Source organism: Eublepharis macularius, chromosome 11 (genome assembly GCF_028583425.1).
Source record: "Eublepharis macularius isolate TG4126 chromosome 11, MPM_Emac_v1.0, whole genome shotgun sequence".
Taxonomy (NCBI): Eukaryota; Metazoa; Chordata; class Lepidosauria; order Squamata; family Eublepharidae; genus Eublepharis; species Eublepharis macularius.
Genome location: NC_072800.1, coordinates 64,762,559 through 64,785,716, shown reverse-complemented (window position 1 = coordinate 64,785,716; position 23,158 = coordinate 64,762,559). Strand labels below are relative to the sequence as shown.

The window sequence follows — 23,158 nt, the reverse complement described above, 5'->3', positions numbered from 1 at the left end:
TAGGTGCTATTTATTTCAATGGGATCTAGGCAAGCCTAATTTTCTTTCCAGTATACCACTCTCAGGTTCCTGTGCTTTCACTTTTTAGGTAAATACTTGCAAAATGCATCTAACATTTTCCTCAAAACACTGAACTTACAGAACCAGCTGCTGCTCCTGATGAGAAGGCGATCAGGAACGTTGGCTCATGTTTACCTAATCTCTTACACAATCTTTTTTTGAAGTATTCATAGTTACACCAATAAAGTGCTAGGGAGACAGATAAATAGTGAAAAATGCCAAAAGTCATAAAATTGTGACAAGAACATATTTTTTAAAAAAGACAAGTTGAAAACCAAAAAAGTACACTAATGATCACATATGCAATGTTTGTGTAAGGGTAGTAACAGTAAGCAACTGGATAAAATCCCTATGCTTCCATAAAGCTATTAACCACTTGTCATGGTGCTACCTCTGCTCATATCAACTGAAACGAAATTGTCTCTTTTCTAATATTACTAATGGCAGTATTTTGATCGTATAACCACATATTATACTGAGTCTGCAATATATGAAGAAAAAGGTTCTTTGGCCAACAGAAGAACTAAAAGGTCTCTGATGTAGTTCCATCTTTGAAACTTTCAGTTTGGATTTGTAGGACCGGGAGGGTGCAAAAGAGGCTACATATATTTCAGTTGAAGCATACAAATAAATTGTAATTGCAAGAAATTGGAGAGAGGCAGAAGAACACTTTTATCTTGCCCTTCCTCCGAAGAACTTGGGGCAGTATATGTTGTTCGCTCCTCCCCAATGTATTTTCACAAGCCTGTGAGGTAGGTTAGACCAAGACAGTGTCAACAAGTGAGTTTTTTTGCAAGCAGGGAATTACACCTGGGTCTAGTAACTGCTGTACTATCTGTGTCTATGTGCGTGTCATGTGGATGTGTGCCATCAAGTTGCTGCCAACTTATGGTAACCTGATTGGGTTTCAAGGCAAGAGATGTTCAGAAATGGTTTGCCATTGCCTGCCTCTGCATAGCAACCCTGGGCTTCCTTAGTGGTTGTGCATCCAAATATTGACCAGGGCTGACCCTGCTTAGCGTCCAAGATCTGATGAGATTGGACTACCTGGACCATCTAGGTTAGACCATATTTACTGGTGACAAATGCTGGCTTATTGTCTGACTACTAGTTAGTTGAGACTAGAGGTGGGCATGAACAGCAATACAAACAAAAAAAAAGCCACGAACAGCCGGATCAGCTGTTCGCGAGCAAGCTGTTCGTGAGGCCCTGTTCCCGATGAACATGTGTTCATTCCAAGCCCTGTCTGTGGTGTTCATCAGCCGTTTGTCAAGCTGGCGCCTTTCAATCAATTCCCTTGGCAACAAAAGGAACGGACTTTCTGAACTCTGTCTGAACTCCTGTTGCCCTGGAAACCCCAATCTAAGCCCAGGGGCACTTCACACACTCCCCCCCCCCCTCAGCTGCTAGTCAGGGAAAACCCTGACAAGGGCTGATTGCAGCCTGCTGGGGTTTAAATTTCACTCTCCCTGCTGCTGTGCAGCGCAGGAAGAGGGACATTTAAATCCACCACTTAGTTGCTTGACAGGGAAACCGCTGACAAACAGCTGAGTGCAGCCTGCCAGCATGAAATGCCCTTCTCCCTGCTGCTGCACAGCAGCACAGCAGCAGGGAGAGGGGCACTGCACCACCGACTCAGCCGCTTGTCAAGGGTTTCCTCACAAAGTCTCCCCCCCTCCCTCCAGCCGGCTGGAAGGAGGGAGACTTTGAAGGGAAGGAGGTTCCCCACGCCGTTTGCAAACAGCATGGAGAACCTTCTTCCCTTCAGAGTCTCCCCCCCTCTCCCTCTAGCCAGCTGGAATGAGGGAGACGTTGAAGGGAAGGAGGTTCCCCATGCCATTTGCAAACAGCATGGGGAAACTTCTTCCCTTCCAAGTCTCCCCTCACTCCCTCCAGCCAGTTGGAAGGAGGGAGACTTCGAAGGGAAGGAGGTTCGCAAGCGGCGCAGGGAATTTTCTTCCCTTCCAAGTTTCCCCTCCTCCCTCCAGCCAGCTGGAAGGAGGGAGACTTTGAAGGGATGGAGGTTCCCCACGCAGTCTGCAAACGGCATGGGGAACATTCTTCCCTTCAGAGTCTCCCTCCCTCCAGCCGGCTGGAAGGAGGGAGACTTTGAATGGAAGGAGGTTCCCCACGCCATTTGCAAACAGCGCAGGGAACTTTCTTTCCTTCCAAGTATCCCCCCTCCCTTCCACGAACAGCCAACCACGAACATGTTCGTGAACAGGGTCATGTTCATGGTTGTTTGTGATTCCCTGTTCGTGGATAGCAATGAACGACTATCATCGTGTTCGGTTCTTTTCCCGTTTGTGCCCACCTCTAGTTGAGATGTGATGTGGCTTTCTGTGTATCTTTGCTTCAGAGCTTAATAAATTCCAAGGTCTATGTGGCAGGCAGGAAATGAGGAACATATGAGCAAGTCCTTCTCTTTTTTCAGGTAATTCAATACTGGGCTTGGGCAGAAGCACAAGCCCACAGGTCCTTGGCCTTAGCCTGTGGCCTCTGTGAGAGTCATGCCAGTGGAACCAGTACTGGCCTGGGATCTTGTTGTGGCTGTAATCTAAAAATGAAGGATTAATAACAATAACAACAGCAACAACTGCACTTATATACCACTCTTCTAGATAGATTAGTGCCTCATCCAGAGCAGTGAACAAGTTAGTGTTATTATTATCCCTACAATACAAGTTGGGGAGCTGGGGCTGAGAGAAGTGGCTTACCCAAGGCCACCTGAGCTCATGGCAGTAGTGGGATTTGAACCAGTAGAATGCTGATTCACAGCCGAACCACTTAACCAATACATTTAAAGCACAAGAGTTTTGACAATAAATCTTTTATTATCAGAATGAATTATGTGCAAGCCTATATGATGCGCCTATATAGCTTACCTTAAGGGCTGCCTACTTGCATATGAACCTACTCAACCACTTCATCTTCTGGGTCTTTGCTTCAGTTCCCCCACCATCTGAGACTAGATAAATGGGCAACCCACGAAAGGACCTTCTCAGTTGTAGCTCTAAAATTATGTAATTTCTTCCCCAAGGAGATTCATCTGTCCCTTTCTACCATTGTCTTCTACCATTGGATGAAAACTTTTGTCTGGTGTTCTCTCACTGACTCTCATTGACCGTCCTTCCTGTTCATGTGTTTATATGTTTTGTTTTGAATCATTTTATATCTACATTTTTAAAACTTGTTTTAATGTTTTTGTTTGCCATCTTGGGAACCCTAAGTTGTGTGGAAAGGTGGCTTAAAAATGTTTTAAATAAATAAAAATAAGCTATAAGATGGAGCTGCTTTAAGTATTAGAATTCTTTAGTTCTTGCAAAGGAAATGTATGAACCTATAGCAAAAAAATGATTTACTTTGTGGAAGTATTATTTTTTTAAACTTCAGACGATAGTTTAATGCAACGTGGATAAGTTTTTTTGTAACCCTCCCCCAGATGCTACTGGATGCTCCCATTTGAAAAACATTCTAGACTAAGCTCTGAAAAACTATTAGGGCACAGTAGAGACATACACATCTTCCAGCTCATAACCATAGTTAAAAATCAGAAATGCACTTAAAACTCATGTTTCCCAGCCACATATAAATGAATTCTTACTGTCTTCTTTTCTAGTGCTAACCCTGGTTATGTCTCCATAACTATGGTTAGTTTTAAGCTAACTTGGATAGCTTTAAATCAAAATTTGAAGGCCTTCTGTACCAGGCCTATCAAACTACAGCATTCAGAAACTTTACTGCCAAATTACTGTAATTAAAAGGGATTTGTAAGAGTATAATACAATTGCTAAGTCAACCAAAGTTTGCTCCAACTGTGCTTTAACAACTGCATTGGTGGTGTTGGAGAGTGCCCTCGAGTCACAGCTGACTTATGGTGATCCCGGCAGGGTTTTCATGGCAAGTGACTAACAGGTGGTTTGTCATTGTCTGCTCTGCAACCCTGGCCTTCGTTTGACGTCTCCCATCCAACTACCAATCAAGGCTGACCCTGCTTAGCTTCTGAGATCTGATGAGATCAGGCTCACCTGGGCTATCCAGGTCAGGGCTAGTAACTACATTATGCTCCTACAATCCCTTTTTAATGACAGTAGTGCCACAGACCAGGGGTCTTCAACCTGTGAGCTGGGATCCACAAGTGGATTACAAGCCCCATCTGCAAGATTACAAAGTTGCACTTACGGCAACTGCTGTTCATTGATGTCTTCTGCGCAGGCACACATGGGACTGCGCACACACAGGCCTGCTGATTGGTAGGTTTTTTAACACTAAAGTCCACTAGGGGGTGCTCATCTCTCCAGTGTGCATGCACGGATTTTCCCGCCAAAATGGTACTGGGAGGCAGTGCCCTCAACCCTTCAGTTTCTCCTGAGCCACCGGCCCCCAAGAGAATGCAATGTATTGAAGAATGCAGTGGGGCAGGAGGAAGGGTATGTGTCCCTGCACAGAAGCCGTCAATGAACAGCAGTTACGATAAGCGCAACTCTGTTTTCATTGTCCATCTTCTGTGCATTCCCACATGGGAGAGTCTCACCTTACCTGGAGGTGAGAGTGATCTTCATCAAAACAGTGAGTGGAGTACAGCCTGTCCTACCGCTGATTCTCTCCTCTCCATCATGTCTAGGGCATAATGCTTTACGAATGTGTAGGATGATGACTATGTGGCTGCACTGCAGATGCCGCGTAAAGGGACTCCTCTCAGAAGCGCAGCAGAAAATACCTGGGCTCTTGTGGAATGAGCCCTTACTTCCAAAGGGCACGGTAAGTTGGCCATAAGATAACATTTCCTAATGGCTGAAGTCACCCACTGTGCTATGGACTGGGCAATGGCCCTGTTCCCGTTTTTAGGTCCAGCATAACACAAATAAATGTCCTTTCTAAAAGTTGCTGTATGATGCAAGTAAAAGAGTAATGCCGTATGGATGTCCAATGAATGTAGGGCCCTCTCAAGTCTGTAACCGGCGCAGAGGAAAAAAAACGAAGTACAATATCCTGGGTTAAATGAAATTGATTTGCAACTTTAGGTCTAAATTTGAGGTCAGGTCTCAGGACCACTTTCCCTTGGTGGACCTTACAAAAAGGAGAGTCAGAGAGTAACACTGCTAATTCGCTCACTTGTCTACTAGAGGTGATAGTTGCTAAAAAGGCAACTTTTAGTGACAAGAACCAAAGGTCACAGGTGGCTAAATGTTCGAATAGTAGTTGCATTACTTCTTCCAGTACTAGCTGAAGCGACCACTGGGGCACTATTTGACAGGTGGAAACATATTCTGAAGTTCCTTCAGAAACTATTTAGAAATGCTATGGGGAAAAAACTGTCCTCCCATTGATTTTAGGGTGAAATGCTGAGATGGCAGCAAGGTACACCTTAATGAATGAATTAGAAAGGCCATCATCCTTGAGCGACAATAAGAACGCCAGTATATCAGAGCTCTGGGAATGAAAAGGTTCTAGCCCTTTCTGAACAGCCAAATGAGTAAAACGTTCCCATTTAAACGTATAGGACTTCCTAGTATTCGCTATCCGGGCATTAAGTACAATCTTAGTCACCCTTTCATACAAGATCCCTATTCTGTTATATGCCATGCTGTCAGCTTCAGTCTGGGTAGGTCATGATACCATACCCCCCTGACAGTTAGCAGATCCAGTTCCAAACTGAAGCGATACCATGAACCCTGGGCAGATGAATCACATGCTGGAACCAGGCCTGCCTGGGCCAAAAGGGCGTTATCAAGATAATGTGTGGCTTGTCCCTCTGAATCTTGCTGACCATCCTGGCAAATAATGGGATGGGGAGGAAAGCATAAAAGAGATGTCCCTCCCACTTTATCTGAAAGGCATACCCCATTGAGTTGCATCCTATTCCCCCTCTGGAGCAAAATCTCAACACCTTCTGATTCCCCTCTTTCACGAAGAGATCTATCTGGGGGTGACCCCAGTCCTTGAACACTCGTTCCAGGTAAACATCTGTCAGAGACCATTCGTGGTTCTCTAGATTTAGTGTGCTCAACTTGTCTGCGGTCACATTTATGGTACCGGGTATGTGCACGGCCTGTAGGGAGACATCTCTTTCTACGGCCCATTCCCATATAACCATGGCCTCTTCACACAAGGTTCATTTAAATAAAACATGGCTGTGCAATTGTCTGTCAGTACTTGATCCTTCTTTTGATGGATGGTATCTGAAAAGGCTATAAGGGCATAACGAATTGCTTGTAATTCTAAGACATTAATATGTAAACTACTTTCATGTTTCAACCATCTCCCATGAGTATTGAGAGTACTGCAGTGTGCCCCCCAACTTGGTGTAGAGGCATCAATAAAGACAGTCATGTCCACCTGAGTTGACCCAAACTCTACACCTTTCAATAGATTTTTATCATCTCTCCACCAATTTAAAGAATTAATCACTGTTCTCAGGACTGAGTACTTCTTATTCAGGCTCTGGGACTCAACATTGTGTATAGACAAGTACCATAATTGCAGTTTGGCATGTGCAGCCTAGCTAAGGGAGTGACGCATGTAGTGACCACCATCAAACCCAAGAGAGTTTGAATATTCAGGGCAGACTGAAACATGCAATGGCTCCACTATCCTCCGGATCCTATTTGCCCATTCATGGGGAAGAAGGCCTCTGTTACTGTTGCCATCCAAAACAGTCAGATGCATGCACCTGATGAAGAGAACTGTGGTTCTTGAAAGCTTATGCTACAATGAAGTTGGTTAGTCTTTAAGGTGCTACTGGACTCTTTACCATTTTGCTACTACAGACTAACACAGTTAACTCCTCTGGATCTGTTGCCATCTAGAACAGCTCCAATGAACTGAACCTTCTTGGATGATATGAGGAATGCTTTCTTAAAATTCACAATCAGTCCCAGTTTATTGCAGGTGGTAATCACTAACTCTACATGTTTCTGCTGGATGATGCTGTCAGCAACCAGTCTTCAAAATAGGGATAAATAAAACAACCCTACTTCCTCAGGTAAGCCACCATAATGGCCATACACTTAGTAAACATCCTCGGGGCCATAGAAAGGCCAAAGGGTAACACCTGATATTGGATTATGTTATTATAAATGAAACACAAAAACCTTCTGTGTGAGGGATGTATAGATATGGAAATAGGCATCCTTTAAATCCAATACTGCAAACCACACATCGTGTGGAACAACTGCAAAACCATATTAAGTGTCACCATCTTGAATTTCTTAGTGTGCATGTACCTGTTGAGCCGTCTGAGATCTAGGATGGGTTTCACCCCCCCCCATCTTTTTTATCTACCAAAAATATTTTGGAATAAAAGCACCATTGAGACTCCTCACTGGGAACTTGTTCTATAGCCCCCTTCTCAATTAGTTCCCTTATTTCTGTTTGTAATTTCTCAGAAGGAGGATGTGATGAGAAATCAGGGAGAGTCTGAGCTGGGGAACAGGCCAATTCAACTTTATAACCACACATAACAATCTGTAACACCCACTTATCAGAAGTGATCTCCTCCCAAGCCGAAGAGAAATTAGCCAGTCTACTTCCAAAAATGAATGGCTGTGTCAGTTCTAGTCAGAATTGTTTCTGCCCTTGCACCTCCTTATTAGGGGGCAGTTGTTGGCCTTGTCAAGGGCAGTTGTTGGACCACCTTCTCTGGTGTTGCCCCTGCTGGGACTGATATTGTCTGTATGCATAATTAGGATATGGTTGGTATTGATATGATTTCCCTCTGTAGGGTTGCTGTTGATGGTATGACGCTGAGTGGGCAGCTGCTTGGGAAGAACACCATAACAATGGGGCATTTGGTGCTCCTTCCTCTTTTGGGAGAGGTAGTCATTTGTCTTAGCGGAGAACAAGGTTGTCCCTTCGAATGGAAGATCTTCAATTTTATTTCTTGTCTCCAAAGGCAGGGCTGTAGTGCGTAGCCTGCATGCAGTCTCAAAACAACCGGGGATGTCAGAGCGCAGGCAGAAGTGTCAACCGAATTAAGCTCCATGTTAATCTGCTGCTTAGAAAGCTTCAAGGCTTCCACCTGGATGACCTTGGCTAATATCTTTTGAACCTCCGGTAACTTATCCAGGAAGGAAGTTAGATGATTCCACAAAAGGATCTGGGAGGCTCCCTTAATGGCTGTGTAATTTGCAATTTTTACATTGAGAGCCACAGAAAAATATAATTTCCTGCCTAAGAAGTTGAGTTTCCTGCTCTCTTTGTTCACAGGGGCAGTATGGGAGCCTTGCCTGCATCTACATCACAAGCGATGATGGGGGAGGATGGCTGAACAAAAAAGTGCAAATGTCCTCCCTGGTCTTTTGACTTTCTGGACGTAGGGTGAGCCATGGCTGGCTTTTCACATATACTGGTGATCAGTTCTATGCCATGTTGGAAAAATTCCCTGAATAGAGGTGCTGCAGGATCTTATCCTTTGGTTTAGGATCCACAGCTGACACTTCTGTTTCCAATGACTGCACCGTCCACGACATTTGCTCTGTGTATAAGCGATAGTCCTTGTTGGGAGAAATTTGGCCAGTCCCCATGACTGTTTCATTGGGAGAGGGGGTCCAACACTGGGCTGGGACTCCATTCCTGGCTCCTCTCTGAGAGTTCGTAAGACCTTGCTGATTCAGACAACACAACATGAATAGAGAAGTACCAACCAATAAGGTATGGGATACCTATAAGGCAGTAATTAGAGGTATACTAATGGACTTAAATGGAAGAGCCAGGAAAAAAAGAGAGGAGAAGAGACAGGAGATTATGGAGAAAATAAAAGCCAAAGAAATACAACTGAAGAAAAGACCAGGGAAAAAGAAAATATACCAGGATATTAAAATCCTTCAAGAGAAGTTGATGGCAATGAATAATAAAGAACTGGAATGGAATCTTAAGAGAATGAACCAAAAGTTGTTTGAAGGTGCAAATAAACCTGGGAAATATTTGGCGTGGCAACTGAAGAAGAGAAAGGAGAAGAAGATAATAAATAAAATATGTGAGGATAATAAAGTATATCTGGAACAGACGGCTATTAGTAGAGCCTTTTACAAATTTTATGCTAAACTGTACAACAAAAAAGAAGTGAATAAAGACTCAATAGCGATGTATTTGGGGAAAATGAAGCTCCCAGTAATTTCGGAAGGATGGAGAGATAAACTGAATAGTGAAGTAACGGAGGAAGAGATAAGGAAGGCAATACAGTCAACAAATCTGGGAAAGGCGCCAGGACCTGATGGACTTACAGCCAAATTTTACAAGGTAATGGTCAATGAACTGGTGCCATTCCTAAAAGAAGTCATCAACGGTGTTTTGAGGGATCAAAGGATTCCAGATACTTGGAGTGAAGCTAACATATCATTGATCCCCAAAGAAGGACAAGATTTGACTAATGTTAAAAATTACAGACCTATTTCATTACTCAATAATGACTATAAAATTTTTGCGAAGATATTGGCGGAAAGAGTAAAGGGATGGCTATCCGAAGTTATTGAGGAGGAACAAGCTGGTTTTTTACCAAACAGACAAATCAAAGACAATTTAAGGACAGTTATAAATGCTATTGAATACTATGATAAGCGTTGTGACAAGGAGGTTGGTTTCTTCTTTGTGGACGCTGAAAAAGCATTTGATAATTTGAACTGGGATTTTATGTTTGCCACTATGAAACAGCTACAAATGGGGGAAAGATTCATAAGAGCAGTGAAAGAAATCTACAGAGACCAGAGTGCAGCAATTGTGGTGAATGACGAGGTGACTAAGAAACTGACTATAGGTAAAGGTACAAGACAAGGTTGCCCGTTGTCTCCACTGTTGTTTATTTTGGTCTTGGAAATATTGATGATACAGATTCGAGAAGATAATGCAATCCGTGGAATAAAAATAAAAGACTTTTCCTAAAAGGTCAGAGCATTTGCGGATGACATAATGTTAATTGTGGAAGATCCAATTGAGAACATGCCAAAGGTAATAGAGAAAATTAAGGAATTTGGAGATCTGGCAGGATTCTATGTAAACAAAAAGAAGTCAAAGATATTATGTAAAAATATGACCAAACAAAAACAACAGTTACTAACGGAAATAACAGATTGTGAAGTAACAAGTAAGGTGAAATATTTGGGAATTGAACTGACTGCAAAGAATATAGATCTATTCAAGAATAATTATGAGAAACTGTGGACTCAGAGCAAGACTTGATTAAATGGAATAGACTGAATTTGTCATGGTTGGGAAGAATTGCAGTAGTTAAGATGAACGTGCTGCCAAGAGTGATGTTTTTGCTACAAACAATACCAATTATTTGGGACTCTAAGCAGTTTGAAAAATGGCAGAGGAAAATATCGGACTTTGTTTGGGCAGGCAAGAAGCCTCGAGTGAAAATGAAAGTATTACAGGACGCAAAAGAGAGAGGGGGAATGCAACTGCCCAATCTAAGACTTTACTACGATGCAATCTGTTTGGTGTGGTTGAAAGACTGGATGACGCTTTAAAACCGCAAATTACTGGCTTTAGAGGGATATAAAAAAAATATTTGGATGGCATGCATATTTGTGGTATGACAAAGTAAAAGCAGACTCTATGTTTTTACACCATTACATTCGGAGAAGCCTCTTCACAATTTGGAAGAAGTATAGAGATTACCTACAGGAAGGAATTCCCTCCTGGGTGGTTCCTTATGAAGTAATAGATCCGAGAACTGTCGATAATGAACAACAGTGTTTAACGTACAAGGAGATAACACGAATAGAATTTTCTAAACTAAGAATAAAGACGCAAGATGAGTTGTCTCCAAGTTACGATTGGTTTCAATATAGCCAGATTAGAGATCTTTATAACTCGGACTGTGTGAAAGGAGGGGTAAGAATGGAGAATTCGGAATTAGAGGAGGTAATTCTACAAGAGGATAAAAAGGAAATCTCTAAAACTTATAAAGTGTTGTTAAAATGGTACACAGAAGATGAGACAGTTAAAGTGCAAATGGTGAAGTGGGCTATAAACTTTAATAAAGAAATAACAATGGAGGCGTGGGAATACTTGTGGAAAAATATATTGAAGATCACGACATGCACTAATATTAAAGAGAACGTCTACAAAATGATTTATCGTTGGTATTTGACACCAAAGAAAATTGTGTTAGGGAATTTGAACATGTGTAATAAATGCTGGAAATGTAAAAAGCATGAAGGATCTTTGTACCACATGTGGTGGACCTGTGAAGTAGCTAGGCAGTACTGGGGGGAAATAATAAGAGTGATAAGTGAGATTTTACATTTCAAGTTAATAAGAACCCAGAACTCCTGCTACTGAACTTGGGAATGGAGGATATTCCAGCACAATACAGGACATTGTTATTTTACATGACAGCAGCGGCTAGACTTTTGTATGTGCAAAAGTGGAAAGTACAAGAAGTGCCAACTATCGAGGACTGGATTTACAAATTGCTGTACATGGCGGAAATGGACAAAATGACGAGGAAACTGAGAGACCTTGATCCAGGACAGTTCAACATGGATTGGGAAAAGTTGAAGCAATATTTGGTGAAAAAATGGGAGGTGGGAGGAGAACTGTGGCAGTTTGAAAATTACTGAAATATAACAAAAGAAGAGGGAAGTGACTTTACCGAGGGGAGGAGAGTTAAATGAGAAATTCTAAGCAAATATTTTATTTGACTACTATATATAGTATTAAGTAATAGAGGTGTTATTATAAGAATTATAAGGATAGAAACTAACTGATTTTATTTCTGGCAGATAATTGTATAATGGAGAAATTATATAACTAAAATAGAATGAATATAAGACAGAAGGAAGTAAAGAGCAACATATAGAGTACAAGTTAAATTGATTGACTTATAGTGAATGTATACAATGCTTATAGAAGTACTTAAAGTTATGTAGAATAAGGGACAAATTGTTTGTCCCATATTGACGAGACAAGAATGAATAAGATAGAATATAGAGTACAAAAATTAGACAAATGATTGTTATTATTAAAGAATATATGCCAGGAATGTAATATTTAGTTGATAAGTTAAGTGGGAAAGGGAATAGAGATAGCACTGTGTTATAATAGAAGCTTAGAAGAGAGTGAAAGTATATGTTTAATAGAATAAAATAAGTTTGAAATGAGTAGGGGGAAAAAACGGATAAGGGGTTGGAAAACTGTTGGAAGTCAACAAAAGGGGGGGGAGGGAGGGGGTTAGAACTGGAATATTTAAAGGAAATTGATTGTAATGGATATTATAGTGATTTCTAATCCAATAAATTAAAAAAAAAAGACCTTGCTGATTCAGGGATCTCACAGGCTGATCTAGATCCATTATATTCCTCAAAAACAGTGTTTCACTTGCCTGTAACTGTTGTTCGTCTAGGTCTTCATGCAGGCACACATTGGGGGACTGCACAGCCGCAGGCCAGCCACCAGAAAGATTTTTTCAAGCTCTTAGACACTAGAGGGTGCTCTCGCACCACAACACGCATGCGCACCATTTCCCGCCGCGTGCCGTGTTGCTTGGCGGAGCAATCCCTCTTCCTTTCTTGCCGCCGCTGTGAAAGGTTCTTCTTCCTTGCTCTCCTTACCTCAGCTAAGTACTTTCATCATTATGGCTCAGAAAGCCCTTTTTAAGAAGTGTTCACAATGTGAGACAAAAATGACCCACTCTGATGGCCACGAGCTGTGCTTACTCTGTTTAGGCGAGGGGCATAATGTAGGTGCTTGCCAGATTTGTAAGAGCTTTACTCCTAAGGCCAGAAGTGATCGAGCCGTGCAATTGAAAGCAGCTCTCTGGGAACAAGCCCTTACAAGCTCCGCTAAGCCGGCTGCTAGATTGTCCGCCAAGCAGGAGCCTAAACCGCACCCTGATAAGACACCCTCCTAGCTCCAGCTCCGGCTCTAAGTTGGTAAGATTTCCTCACATGGCCGCAATCGGCACCTGTGTTTCCACCGGTTCCGGGACAACTGACTCAGTTCTCAGTGGGGTGGGCTACTTCTCGCCAACCTTCGGTTCCATACCAAACCTCCACTGCTCCTTCCGTTTCATCTTACCACATAGACGCACCACCTTCGGAATCGGATGAAGATGACATCCGCTCCCGTTCAGACGCAATTTCTGACTTTGTGCCGGATCCCTTGCCGGACGAGGCTGTGGGGGACTCTACCTCCCCCCTCCCTTCGGAAGACACTTGCTTATTTGCTGAACAAATGTTGAGAATGGCTCGGGTTCTAGATTTGGACATCGCTTCTGACACTCCCAAGCCCAAGAGTAAGATTCTCCAGGCACTGCATAACAGCTCCCCGGCGTCACAATGGTAAGGTGATGCCTCATACTGTCTTCCAAAAGCGTATTCCAGACTGCATAGTTTGCAAGAGATAAGGCTACCATATTTCTACCTTCATTGCCCTTTCCTCAGACATCTCGAAACCCGATGATATCGAGTGAGTACAATAGGGTTCTCCAAAGTCTAAGCCATATTTAGATGGCGCTGAACGTGACCACATCGGTCTGGAATGTAAGTAGTAAGGCTGTCAGTCTTCAGGATCAGATTGCCATGAGTAGTCAAGTGCAACGCCCTCTTGTAATTCCCCCTCCTCAGCCGAGGAGTGATATTATGGGAACTTCAAATGAAAAGGTCTGTCCTCTGAAACCGTCTCAAGGTGTTTAGTTTTTCACTTGGCCTTCTTGGCCGAAGGCTGTGTAAACTCGGGAGGATGCTGTGGGCCAATCTGCACACTTCAAATCCAGGCTCTTTGGATTCAGTGGCTTCGGATTCGTGGTCCTCGGATCCATACCCTTCGAGTTCACTCTTGTCGGATCCGACCTCTTTGGATCTCAGCTCCTCGAAGTTGATCTCTTGAAGTCTCATCCCTTCGACTCCGAATGACTCGGATCTGACCGCTTCTTCAACTTCACTGCAGTTAGCATCAGCTTGGACCTCGCTGGTGACTTCTAGGGTGGTGTGTGAGTCTGGACTTCAGTGAGACTTTGTGTCTCAAGCGCCTGGACCTGAGGTCAGTTCCGAGACGGATCCGATTACAATTCCATCGAGTGAACAGATGGGTGTCAGATCCATGTTGACTCCACAGTTGAGGCTCAATCCGAGGGCGGGCAATCTCCAGTCCCCAACGGAGGTGTGGGAAAAGTCTTAGTGATATCAGATGCCTTGGCCTTCTCTGCTCTAGCTTTGGGGGTGAAATTCTGGCAGTGCTCGCAAACTTGCACGTTATGCCCTTCCCCCAGGATTTCCAGACTAACAGAATGGCTGTCTGTCTTGGTCATCTTCGTAGCGCAAATCACACATTTCTTAAAAAGAGCTTTATCAGCCATGTCACACAAAAATTCTCACGTGTCCTTCTCCTCCTTTCCTCTCCTAGCACAAACAGAACAAGCAAGACCTTCCTCATCGGCAGCGAAGAAGGAACTTGTGGGTTGCCTCAAGTTACAAATAGTATTTTCTTTCTTTGGGTTTACTATTTGCATAGCATTATTTTTAAAGGTATTAAACATTTTAAAAAAATTATCCAGAACTATGAGGGCAAATGGACTAATAAAAAATTGGAGAACTGATAATGTCTGTAGACTTATTTGCAATGCATCTTAAAAATAATAAACCATAAAATGTTCATTGCACTGTCAGTTTTGGGAGGAAGGGTGGTTGATGTCTGCTCCCTAGGAAAAAATATGATTGAATGAAGACCCATATATTGGGACTGGACAAAATTGCACAGCCTGCACAAAATTGTAAAAAAAATGTTTACATACTGTTCCCCTTCTGTTCCTGCGTACTGAACACAGCTTTCCCAGGATTCCTAGGAGCTTCCAAGGGCTCTGGGTATCTATTTGAGGATTTTCAGCCTCTGGGTTCACTCTGTGGGCATGTACACTTTAGCAAGTAACTCTGGACACAGACAGGTAGAGCCCTGTGGTGCAGAGTGGTAAGCTGCAGTACTGCAGCCCAAGCTCTGCTCACGACCCAAGTTCGATCCTGGGAGAAGTCAGGTTTGGTTAGCTGGCTCAATGTTGACTCAGCCTTCCATCCTTCCAAGATCGGTAAAATGAGTACCCAGTTTCCTGGGGGTACAGTGTAGATGACTGCGGAAGGCAATGGCAAACCACCCCATAACAAAAGTCTGTCAAGAAAATGTCATGATGCAACGTCTCCCTATGGGTCAGTAATGACTCAGTGCTTGCACAGAGCACTACCTTTACCTTATAAAGATAGATTTCAAGAGCATATGCTGAGCAGGAACTGATCTTCTGATAGGCATTAAGGCAAGCACAAAACAAATAGGAGCTTGGCTATTCTAAATATTCTTAACTAACTAAAATACTGCAAGCTAGCTATCTGGCAATCTCTGAGTTTGGCTTTGTAGCTGAGGCCCTTACCAAAGGCTTTAGTAACAGAGTCCAACCCATGCTATACAGTTCTTGTCATGCTGGAAAGCAGGAGGCATAGAAGCAAACCCTCTCTCACACATGCTGGTAGACAGGTACTAACTAAAGAGGATCCACAGTACAATCCGTCATTTTCAGGCCTGCGTTACACGACCACCAGAGCATGAACCAATCAGAGCTTAGATACTTAACTGGCAGAGCTAGCATGAGAAATATGGGGAGTACTGATTGACAGTGACCACAGCTGCACTCTACCAGGATTCCCAAGGCTAGTTCTCAAGAGAATGGTGACGACTCGCAGGTGTGCCTGATTAGCAAGCAAAGAAACTTTACTCAAAACAGGCCTGGTTTTGGGCCTGTGCAAACTTAGAGCTCAAACTAGAGTGTAAAAGTTATCCAACTGAGAGCCTGATGGTGCCCTTTCCTTGCACATACATTTTTAAAAGTTCCACTCAATGTTGCTGGCATGGTGAAGAGGAAACAACTGTATACTGCAACCAAGAAATCAGAAGGAGATTGAGATGTGGAAGGGAAGCCATGAAAGAACTAGGAAAGCTTCTTAAGTGTAAGAAAGTGTTGCCAGAGACCAAGATAACTCTTCCTCAGTACTGATATTCCTCATTATTGAGAGGGACAATGAAGAAAGCTGACTGGAAGAAAACGGATTCATTTGAAATGTGGTGTTGGAGGAGACTTTTACAGATACCACGGACTGCCAAAAAGACAAGTAGGTTCTAGATCAAATAAGGCTGAATTCTTCCTAAGCTAAAATGACTAAATTGAGGATATTGTACTTTGGTCACATCATGAGAAGGCAAGACTCACTGGAAAAGACCATAATGCTAGAAAGGGTGGAAGGCAGTAGGAAAATAGGAAGACCCAAAATGCGATGGCGTGACTCAATAAAGGAAGCTACGTTCTCCAGTTTGAAAGACCCGAGCAAAGCTGCCAATGCTAGATGCACTGTATTAATTCATAGGGTTGCCATAAATTGGAAGCAATTTGAGGGCACATAACACACACACACATTATGTAATACATATCCCACTGGAGCCTTTGGTATCCACATGATATATGTTACACTTGAAAAGCAATGCCTTGTTTTTATTTATTTAGATAATTTTATCCCACCTCCAGAGAACCTGCTTGAGGCAGCTTACAAAGTAAATCATGATAAAACATGCAACAGCACAAATAATTAAAAACTGTGCTGTTACATGTTTTATCATGTTTTCAAAACCCAGCATCGTGGATAAAGCCAGAATTATAGGAGAACAATTGCTGGATTGACCAAGAAAGTTATTTAAGATGCCTTTTCCAACAGAAACAGGGCTAGCCCAGCCCCATAACTAGACAGGCCACAAAGGGAGTCTAGAGGCCTAGAAAAGAACAACCTTGGAGAGGGGCATAAAATAATAGAGTTACAGTTTTATTGCCATGTGTAGATTAGAAGAGCCATTTAACTCATATCAATATAACCAGGAACAGGAAGTATCTGAGAATGGCAGGAATGGCCAACTTCTTAGAGGCTGGCAACATTATTCAATGATAGATGTATTGACCGAAGGCCAAAATATATTCAAATGTATGAGAAACTTGTAATCACTAATTTTACATATACTTTATTAAGATAAAAAGTAGCAAGAATGAACTAATTATTATTACGTTTTAAGAAAAATGTTTCAAATATAGATAACTTTGGTGTTTGAAGTTATAAGGTAATGTTAGCCAAAAATTGGAGTCCCTTTGAAGTGGACAGACAGCTATTGTAAGGAGATGGTTTTGAAACCTTATGCCAGGCTAAATTGATTGAGAGCTTCCTCTTAGAAGAGGCTTTTTGCCTGTGGCCTTCATATCTTTGGGTAAGATACTTTTTTCGGCTCATGTGATTGCTCTCCTGTAATGATCTATGTAGTTATAATCTATGGCATGATTTTCTGCTGATTGAGTTGATATTAAAAATTCTGAATAATTATTTTGTAATAATAAAGTCTTAAAATGGAAGCAGTGACTCCATAATTGTATGACTTGTGTAACAAACCTAGAACATCAGAATATCCGGTAACGAACCTAGAATGTTATCTGTGGTATACCTCTATCCAGGAGTTAAATGATTTGATATAGTAAAGCTAATGAGATGTTCAAGGCTTCTTAAGTGCACACCTATATCTGACCAGAGTGCAGAGTCATCCAGAGCAAAAGCTAGAACATAAAACCAACACAAAACGTTTATCAGCTTAAAACAAATCTCATAAAGCAGTTCTCATGCTAGAAGGAGACTTCAAAATTTAGAAAGATCAACCCCTTAATTAAAATCCTGAGCTTTTTTAAAAAAAACTTTGACTTAGTGCCTAGAAAACTGTAGGGAAGGTGCCATGTGAGACTAAATAGGAAGGGCATCCTCAAGCACAGTACCACTGAAAAGCCCTGTTTTTATTTTCTACCCACCTCTCCACTGTAGACAGAGGAGAACAGGGAGCAATGCTTGCGAGAAGGATCTTAACCAGCTGGCTGGACAGTACAGGAGGAAACAGCCTTTCAGGTACACTGGTCCCAAGCCTCTTAGGGGCTCCAAAAGAACCAGAACATAATATGAGTCTTTAGACTTAAACAATCTGACCATTTGGGGAAAAAAAACAAAAGAAAGGAAAAATCTACAGCAGATAAAATATATATTATACGACGTATAGAATACAATGTCTGTTTCATACCTGAAAACGGAACATCTCTAAGAACAGTGGGACCCCATCCTTTCCAGAGTGAAAGCCAGCCATCTTTGCTTACATTACTACTAATGCAAGCATGCAACTGCTTGTAAGTTAACCGTCGAGACTGCATTCTTGTTCTAATCAATTCAACTGGACTTATTATAGTTGCTGAACACACTACAATGGAGAAAAATAAGACAAAGTTCTCAAAGAGGTCTGGTAATAGAGCAGTTTCCCCCTGAATGTTTATGAGACTTTACCAAGTAAGAATCATTACATAATAGAGATAGCTATTGGCCCAAACATAGCAAAGGTCCAATTCAAAATTCTATGGAGAGCAGTCAAGAAAGATGTTAGGAGATATAATACAATGTAGGCTTTAAACAACTAGAAGTTGAACCTTAATGCTATATATTAAAAATGGGCATATGGCTTTGTATCTCTGTAATGAATAGTGATTTTATTAAAAAAAATAGAACTTGCATCTTATACCTTTTCCATCCATCCAAATCAAAACCAGTTATTTCAATATCCCTTTAAGCAACATATGACAGTTACTGACTTGTTTATTTAAATTTGAGTCTGCTCCAATCATGTATAACAAGATAATGGGACCCAGTTTAAAAAGCCATCTTCATCTATGTGCGCATCTTACACAGTCTTCTTCCCTGTAACCCCTGCCATAAGCACTTTCTTTTAGATGGGCTCACTTTCAGTATTAATGACTGATGAGGAAGGTGGAGGAGGAGGAATTCAGGTCCAGCTCCCCTCATCTCCATACCCCCTTTCTCTTAAAACTGCTCACCTCCCTACTCAATAACATGACTGGGGTAGATCAGATTTAAACTGGTTTGCTGTCATCAGAGTGTTTGAGCCTAGGACAGCAACTGTGGCTCAATGGATGTGTCAGAGCTTGCTGCAGCCACTGCTGGGTGGGGCGCTGGCATGCCTGGCCCTGACATCAAAGGGGTGTCAGGGATACTGCAGGACCCTGCTCTGTGGAAGGAGGGGTGGTATACATCACCCAGACTCCCTCTCAGTCTACTCGCTGGCCTGCTCAACCTGATCCAGTCCTCCCCCTTGATCTCCTCCATCCACCTTCCTCCTCACCTCTTCTAGCTCTGTTCTGCTTTGCTCCAACTCCACTTCATCACTCCTATTCAACCCACCCCCACCCTGTGGGTGGACTTTCCTGATATTCTACCCCTCATCCCAGGCTCCACCTGCCAGACCACACCCCTCTTTTGCCATCCAGCATTGTCCTGGGCTGCCTCAAGCAGTTGCAGCTGGGGTAGCTACTTTAGCTGTGTTGGCCAGCTACAGCTGTGTCTTGTTGGCTGGCTGTCAAGCCTCTCTGGCTAAGCTGACTGCTGAAGGCAGGCCCAGCTGTGTCTCCTTGGCTGGCTGTCCAGCTATTCCAACAGAGTGCCTCAGGCAGCTCCACCTGGAGTTGCTTTGTTTCTGGCATCCCCTGGACCAGGTTATTGCCTTCTTGCTGGGCTGCAGGCTGGGGTGTGGCTCTGAGCTGCTGTGGCTGCTTCTCCTCCCTGGCTGGTAAGGTTCCTGTTTGGATAGCTGCTGTCTGTCTGTCCCCACTGCCTTTTCCCTCTCCCTCTGCTCTAGCCCCCTCTGGGTTGATGCCACTCTCCCTGCCTGGCCTCCTAGACTCCCACTGGAGGGTGGGACTAGCTGGCCTCCACCTGCCCTTTCTAACCCTCTGAGGCTTGGATGCTTTTTTCCCTCCCTCCTGTGTAGGTAGGTTCTGGCCCTGGGAGCCTGCTGGGGCGACTGGGCGGCTGTCTCCCGTCTCCTTCTCCCGACAAGTCTGGGGGCTGCATCTCAGACCCCGGACAGGATGCTTTGTTCAATTCCTGGCACCTTCTTTTAATCTTTTTGAGATATTTTAATATAAAAGATCTCAAATTACAGGTGTTTGGAAAGATCAAGGAGAACAACTATTTTAGTAGATGATGCTCAGCTAGATGAACCACCTTTTTTATATAGTATAAATTACCTTCATATATTCAACTGTGTCCCCTTCTAGACTGTAGATAGGGGAACTTCAAAAGATGCCTTGTCAGCCTCTGTGTTGGACTACTGCAATGTGCTATACATAGGCTGCCTTAGTGGTAAGTTAAGAAGCTACAGATAGCCCAAAAGGCTGTAGTAAAGTTGCTGACTGGACTTCTCTCTTTCTATGCTTATGGGGTTTTCTTCCTGGATTGCATTTGCAAGTAACTGTTGTTTTTAATATAAAATAATTAAAAAACTTATATTTAATTGTGGAACTGTTTTGCTCTTATTTTTATTTTGTTATTATGAATAGTTTTCATTGCTGCTCATGTAATTAACTGTAAGCCACTTCAATAATGTTTTTGGCTAAATGGGATATAATTACATATAAGGAAACTATATTTACTGTTAGCTTTAACCACACACTGAAAAGGATGGGAGGTGGAATTTGAGGAAGCAGTAACAGGAAGGAATATACACTCCTGATCACTTAATCCTTGTTAAGGTTATGTCTGCGCTTGATGAAAATCTTGTTTGCTTACTCTATACTCCTGAGTAGAGATGGGAACGAACCGAAATACGAACCAAAGTTTGGTATGAACCAGGCCAGTTTGTGGTTCGCAAACCGGCGGTTCGTCAGAGCCCATTTCTGACGAACCACCACAAACTTTAGGCTGGTTCGTTTGGTTCGTCAGTGCAGACAGCCTGGCACCGATCCATCAGTTTCCTAGGCAACAGAGAATGGACTTCCTGCAGACCTTCTGCTGACCTGGAAGTGGCCTTCTGCTGGACCCAAAGTGACAATTTGCTTACCCGGATGTGGCATTTTCATGAAACAAATGAACTGGTTCACGAACCAGGACAGGTTTGTGAAAGTTCGTGAAATGTGACAAACCACAAACTGCATGGTTCGTCCCCCCCCCCCGGTTCGTGCCCATCTCTACTCCTGAGAGTAACTATTTGACATTTCTTTTATGTTCACAAATACTACCATCACTACAAAATAGTAGCAGTGCAGCTTTACAGTGATAATGGTTAGTTTCTTGTACAATTCTTGTGTCAACTAATGTGATTTCATCCAACCCTTTCTTTTTAAGCCATACTAAATAAAGTTTAACAGAAAAGATGTATAGGAAACTAGATATTAGAGATTATTTGACTCACATCTGGCTATGCCACCTGCAATAAGTGGAATGTAGTCATTATCTTCTCCTAGTTTAGAAAGGAAGGCATCACGTAGTTGATCATAGCAGGTAAAATAAATTACTGTTGTTGGAACTGAAACTGCTCTAAAATAAATATAAATATTTAGTGAGGCCTGTCAATCATGTGAAATTTCTTTGGTCAATTAAATGTCTTTTCTTTTAACAATCAGTTAACTATTTAAAATATTATAGTGACTCAGAACTGTTTTAAATGACTTGTTTGTTAATTGTATCTATAACCGATAGTCCTTCAAGAAAATACTTTGGATATCACTATAAAATAGCACATTCGGCTGCAGATATATTAAATTATTCAAGAGGGCAATATTTGTTTGTGAGAAAAAGCAGTTCTTCACCCTGGTAATACTACATATGATTACAGTACTTAATATTACATAGAATAGGTTTCATGTGCACCATGGGCACTTTCTGAATAGTGCCAGAGACAATTTACTCTACCCACATCCATCCTACCACCCACCTTCCCATAGCTCAAACAAGTTTCTGATTTGCAACTTTTAACAGATTTTTTAGATGCTGAGTGTTCTGATACTGTAACTCCTGCCCTAGACAGGTAACACTCACATTACTGAAATGAAGCAAATGTTTGGTATGAGTAAAAGTCAAAGTGGTAGGAATTTCCTTATCCCAGTATGGAAGTATATACCTGTTGATAAGAGAAAGTTGAAATGGCTGCTTTTTTACCATATGGGGAAGGAGGACAGTGTTGGACTATTGATGTTTATATCAATGATTAATCCAGCGATATGCCAATGAATAATAATGAAGAGTGTATTTCCTTGATCCTTGGTAACCACTGCCCATCCTTACACATTTGGTGGGATTACACCTTTCAAACAAGCTGAGCTTCAGAGTTAAAAAAAAAAAGTTACTTATTGCCTTCCTTTAGCATTCCTTTGTTCCCACTAGGAGCTTCAATTGAGTAAAATGATCCCCCAATTTGCAGTAGCTTTAAAGGACAAAAATCATTGTTAATATAAGTATCTACGGAAACTAAAAACAGGTGTTATCATTGAAGAAACATTCTCTTTCACAGGTAACAGAATACAGCTCTTAAGATTGTGCCTGTTGCAATGTGTGTGGCCATCTAAAATAAAATAATATTTTTTCTTCAGAATTCATTCATATGTAGAGGTTATCAATTGGTTGGGAGACATATTAACAAAGTATTTAAATATAATTTTAACTACACTCATTCCACTATTTACTTCTTACTCTTTAATATGTATATGTCTACTACTGTCAGGGATGAAAGAGGAGAATTTTTTTATAGATATTCATTTATTACTATTGTTGCCACCTATACAATAACAAATTACTATCCAAGACAAAAAAAATGACTTACAGTGATGGAGGTAGCCCACTCCACAGTGCTTTCACACCTTCTCTTTGAATAATTTTCACAAAAGCATCCTAAAATATTCAAATACAAAGACAAATAAAGGGTTATAGATTTCTGTAAATCTTGACTTTTCGAGGTGGCTAGAAAATGAAAAAACTGCAAAAATATCATTGTTCAAAAATTGCCTTAAAATTGGCATGTGTCTGTATTTTTGTGGGACTAGTAAGTTCAATAAATGACAACATACTATAACAGGAAGAAGAAATTTATTTATTTATTTGAAAGATTTTCTAAGCCCACCTTTCCCCTGATCATCTCTGCAGATCCATAGAAGACAGAGTGGGGACAGTCCTATTGTATCTTTCTTTGTCCTCCCTTTTTTGTAAAATCTAGGTTAACACAATGCTTATAGAAATATTATTTCACTATGCTCTCATAG

The 23,158-nt window shown here is 41.9% G+C and overlaps 1 protein-coding gene across 1 annotated transcript in view; it reads right to left on the bottom strand.

Moving 5' to 3' along the window:
* The window catches only part of SLC25A40 (solute carrier family 25 member 40), a 42,218-nt gene that overhangs the window by 10,945 nt on the left and 8,115 nt on the right, over positions 1 to 23,158 (bottom strand). Inside the window, exons 5-8 of the mRNA XM_054991760.1 lie at positions 22,723 to 22,790; positions 21,316 to 21,440; positions 18,142 to 18,315; positions 140 to 249 (exon numbers count right to left, since the gene is read on the bottom strand). Of these exons, the coding sequence (XP_054847735.1) occupies positions 140 to 249; positions 18,142 to 18,315; positions 21,316 to 21,440; positions 22,723 to 22,790 (477 nt within the window). The remainder of the gene's footprint in view (positions 1 to 139; positions 250 to 18,141; positions 18,316 to 21,315; positions 21,441 to 22,722; positions 22,791 to 23,158) is intronic.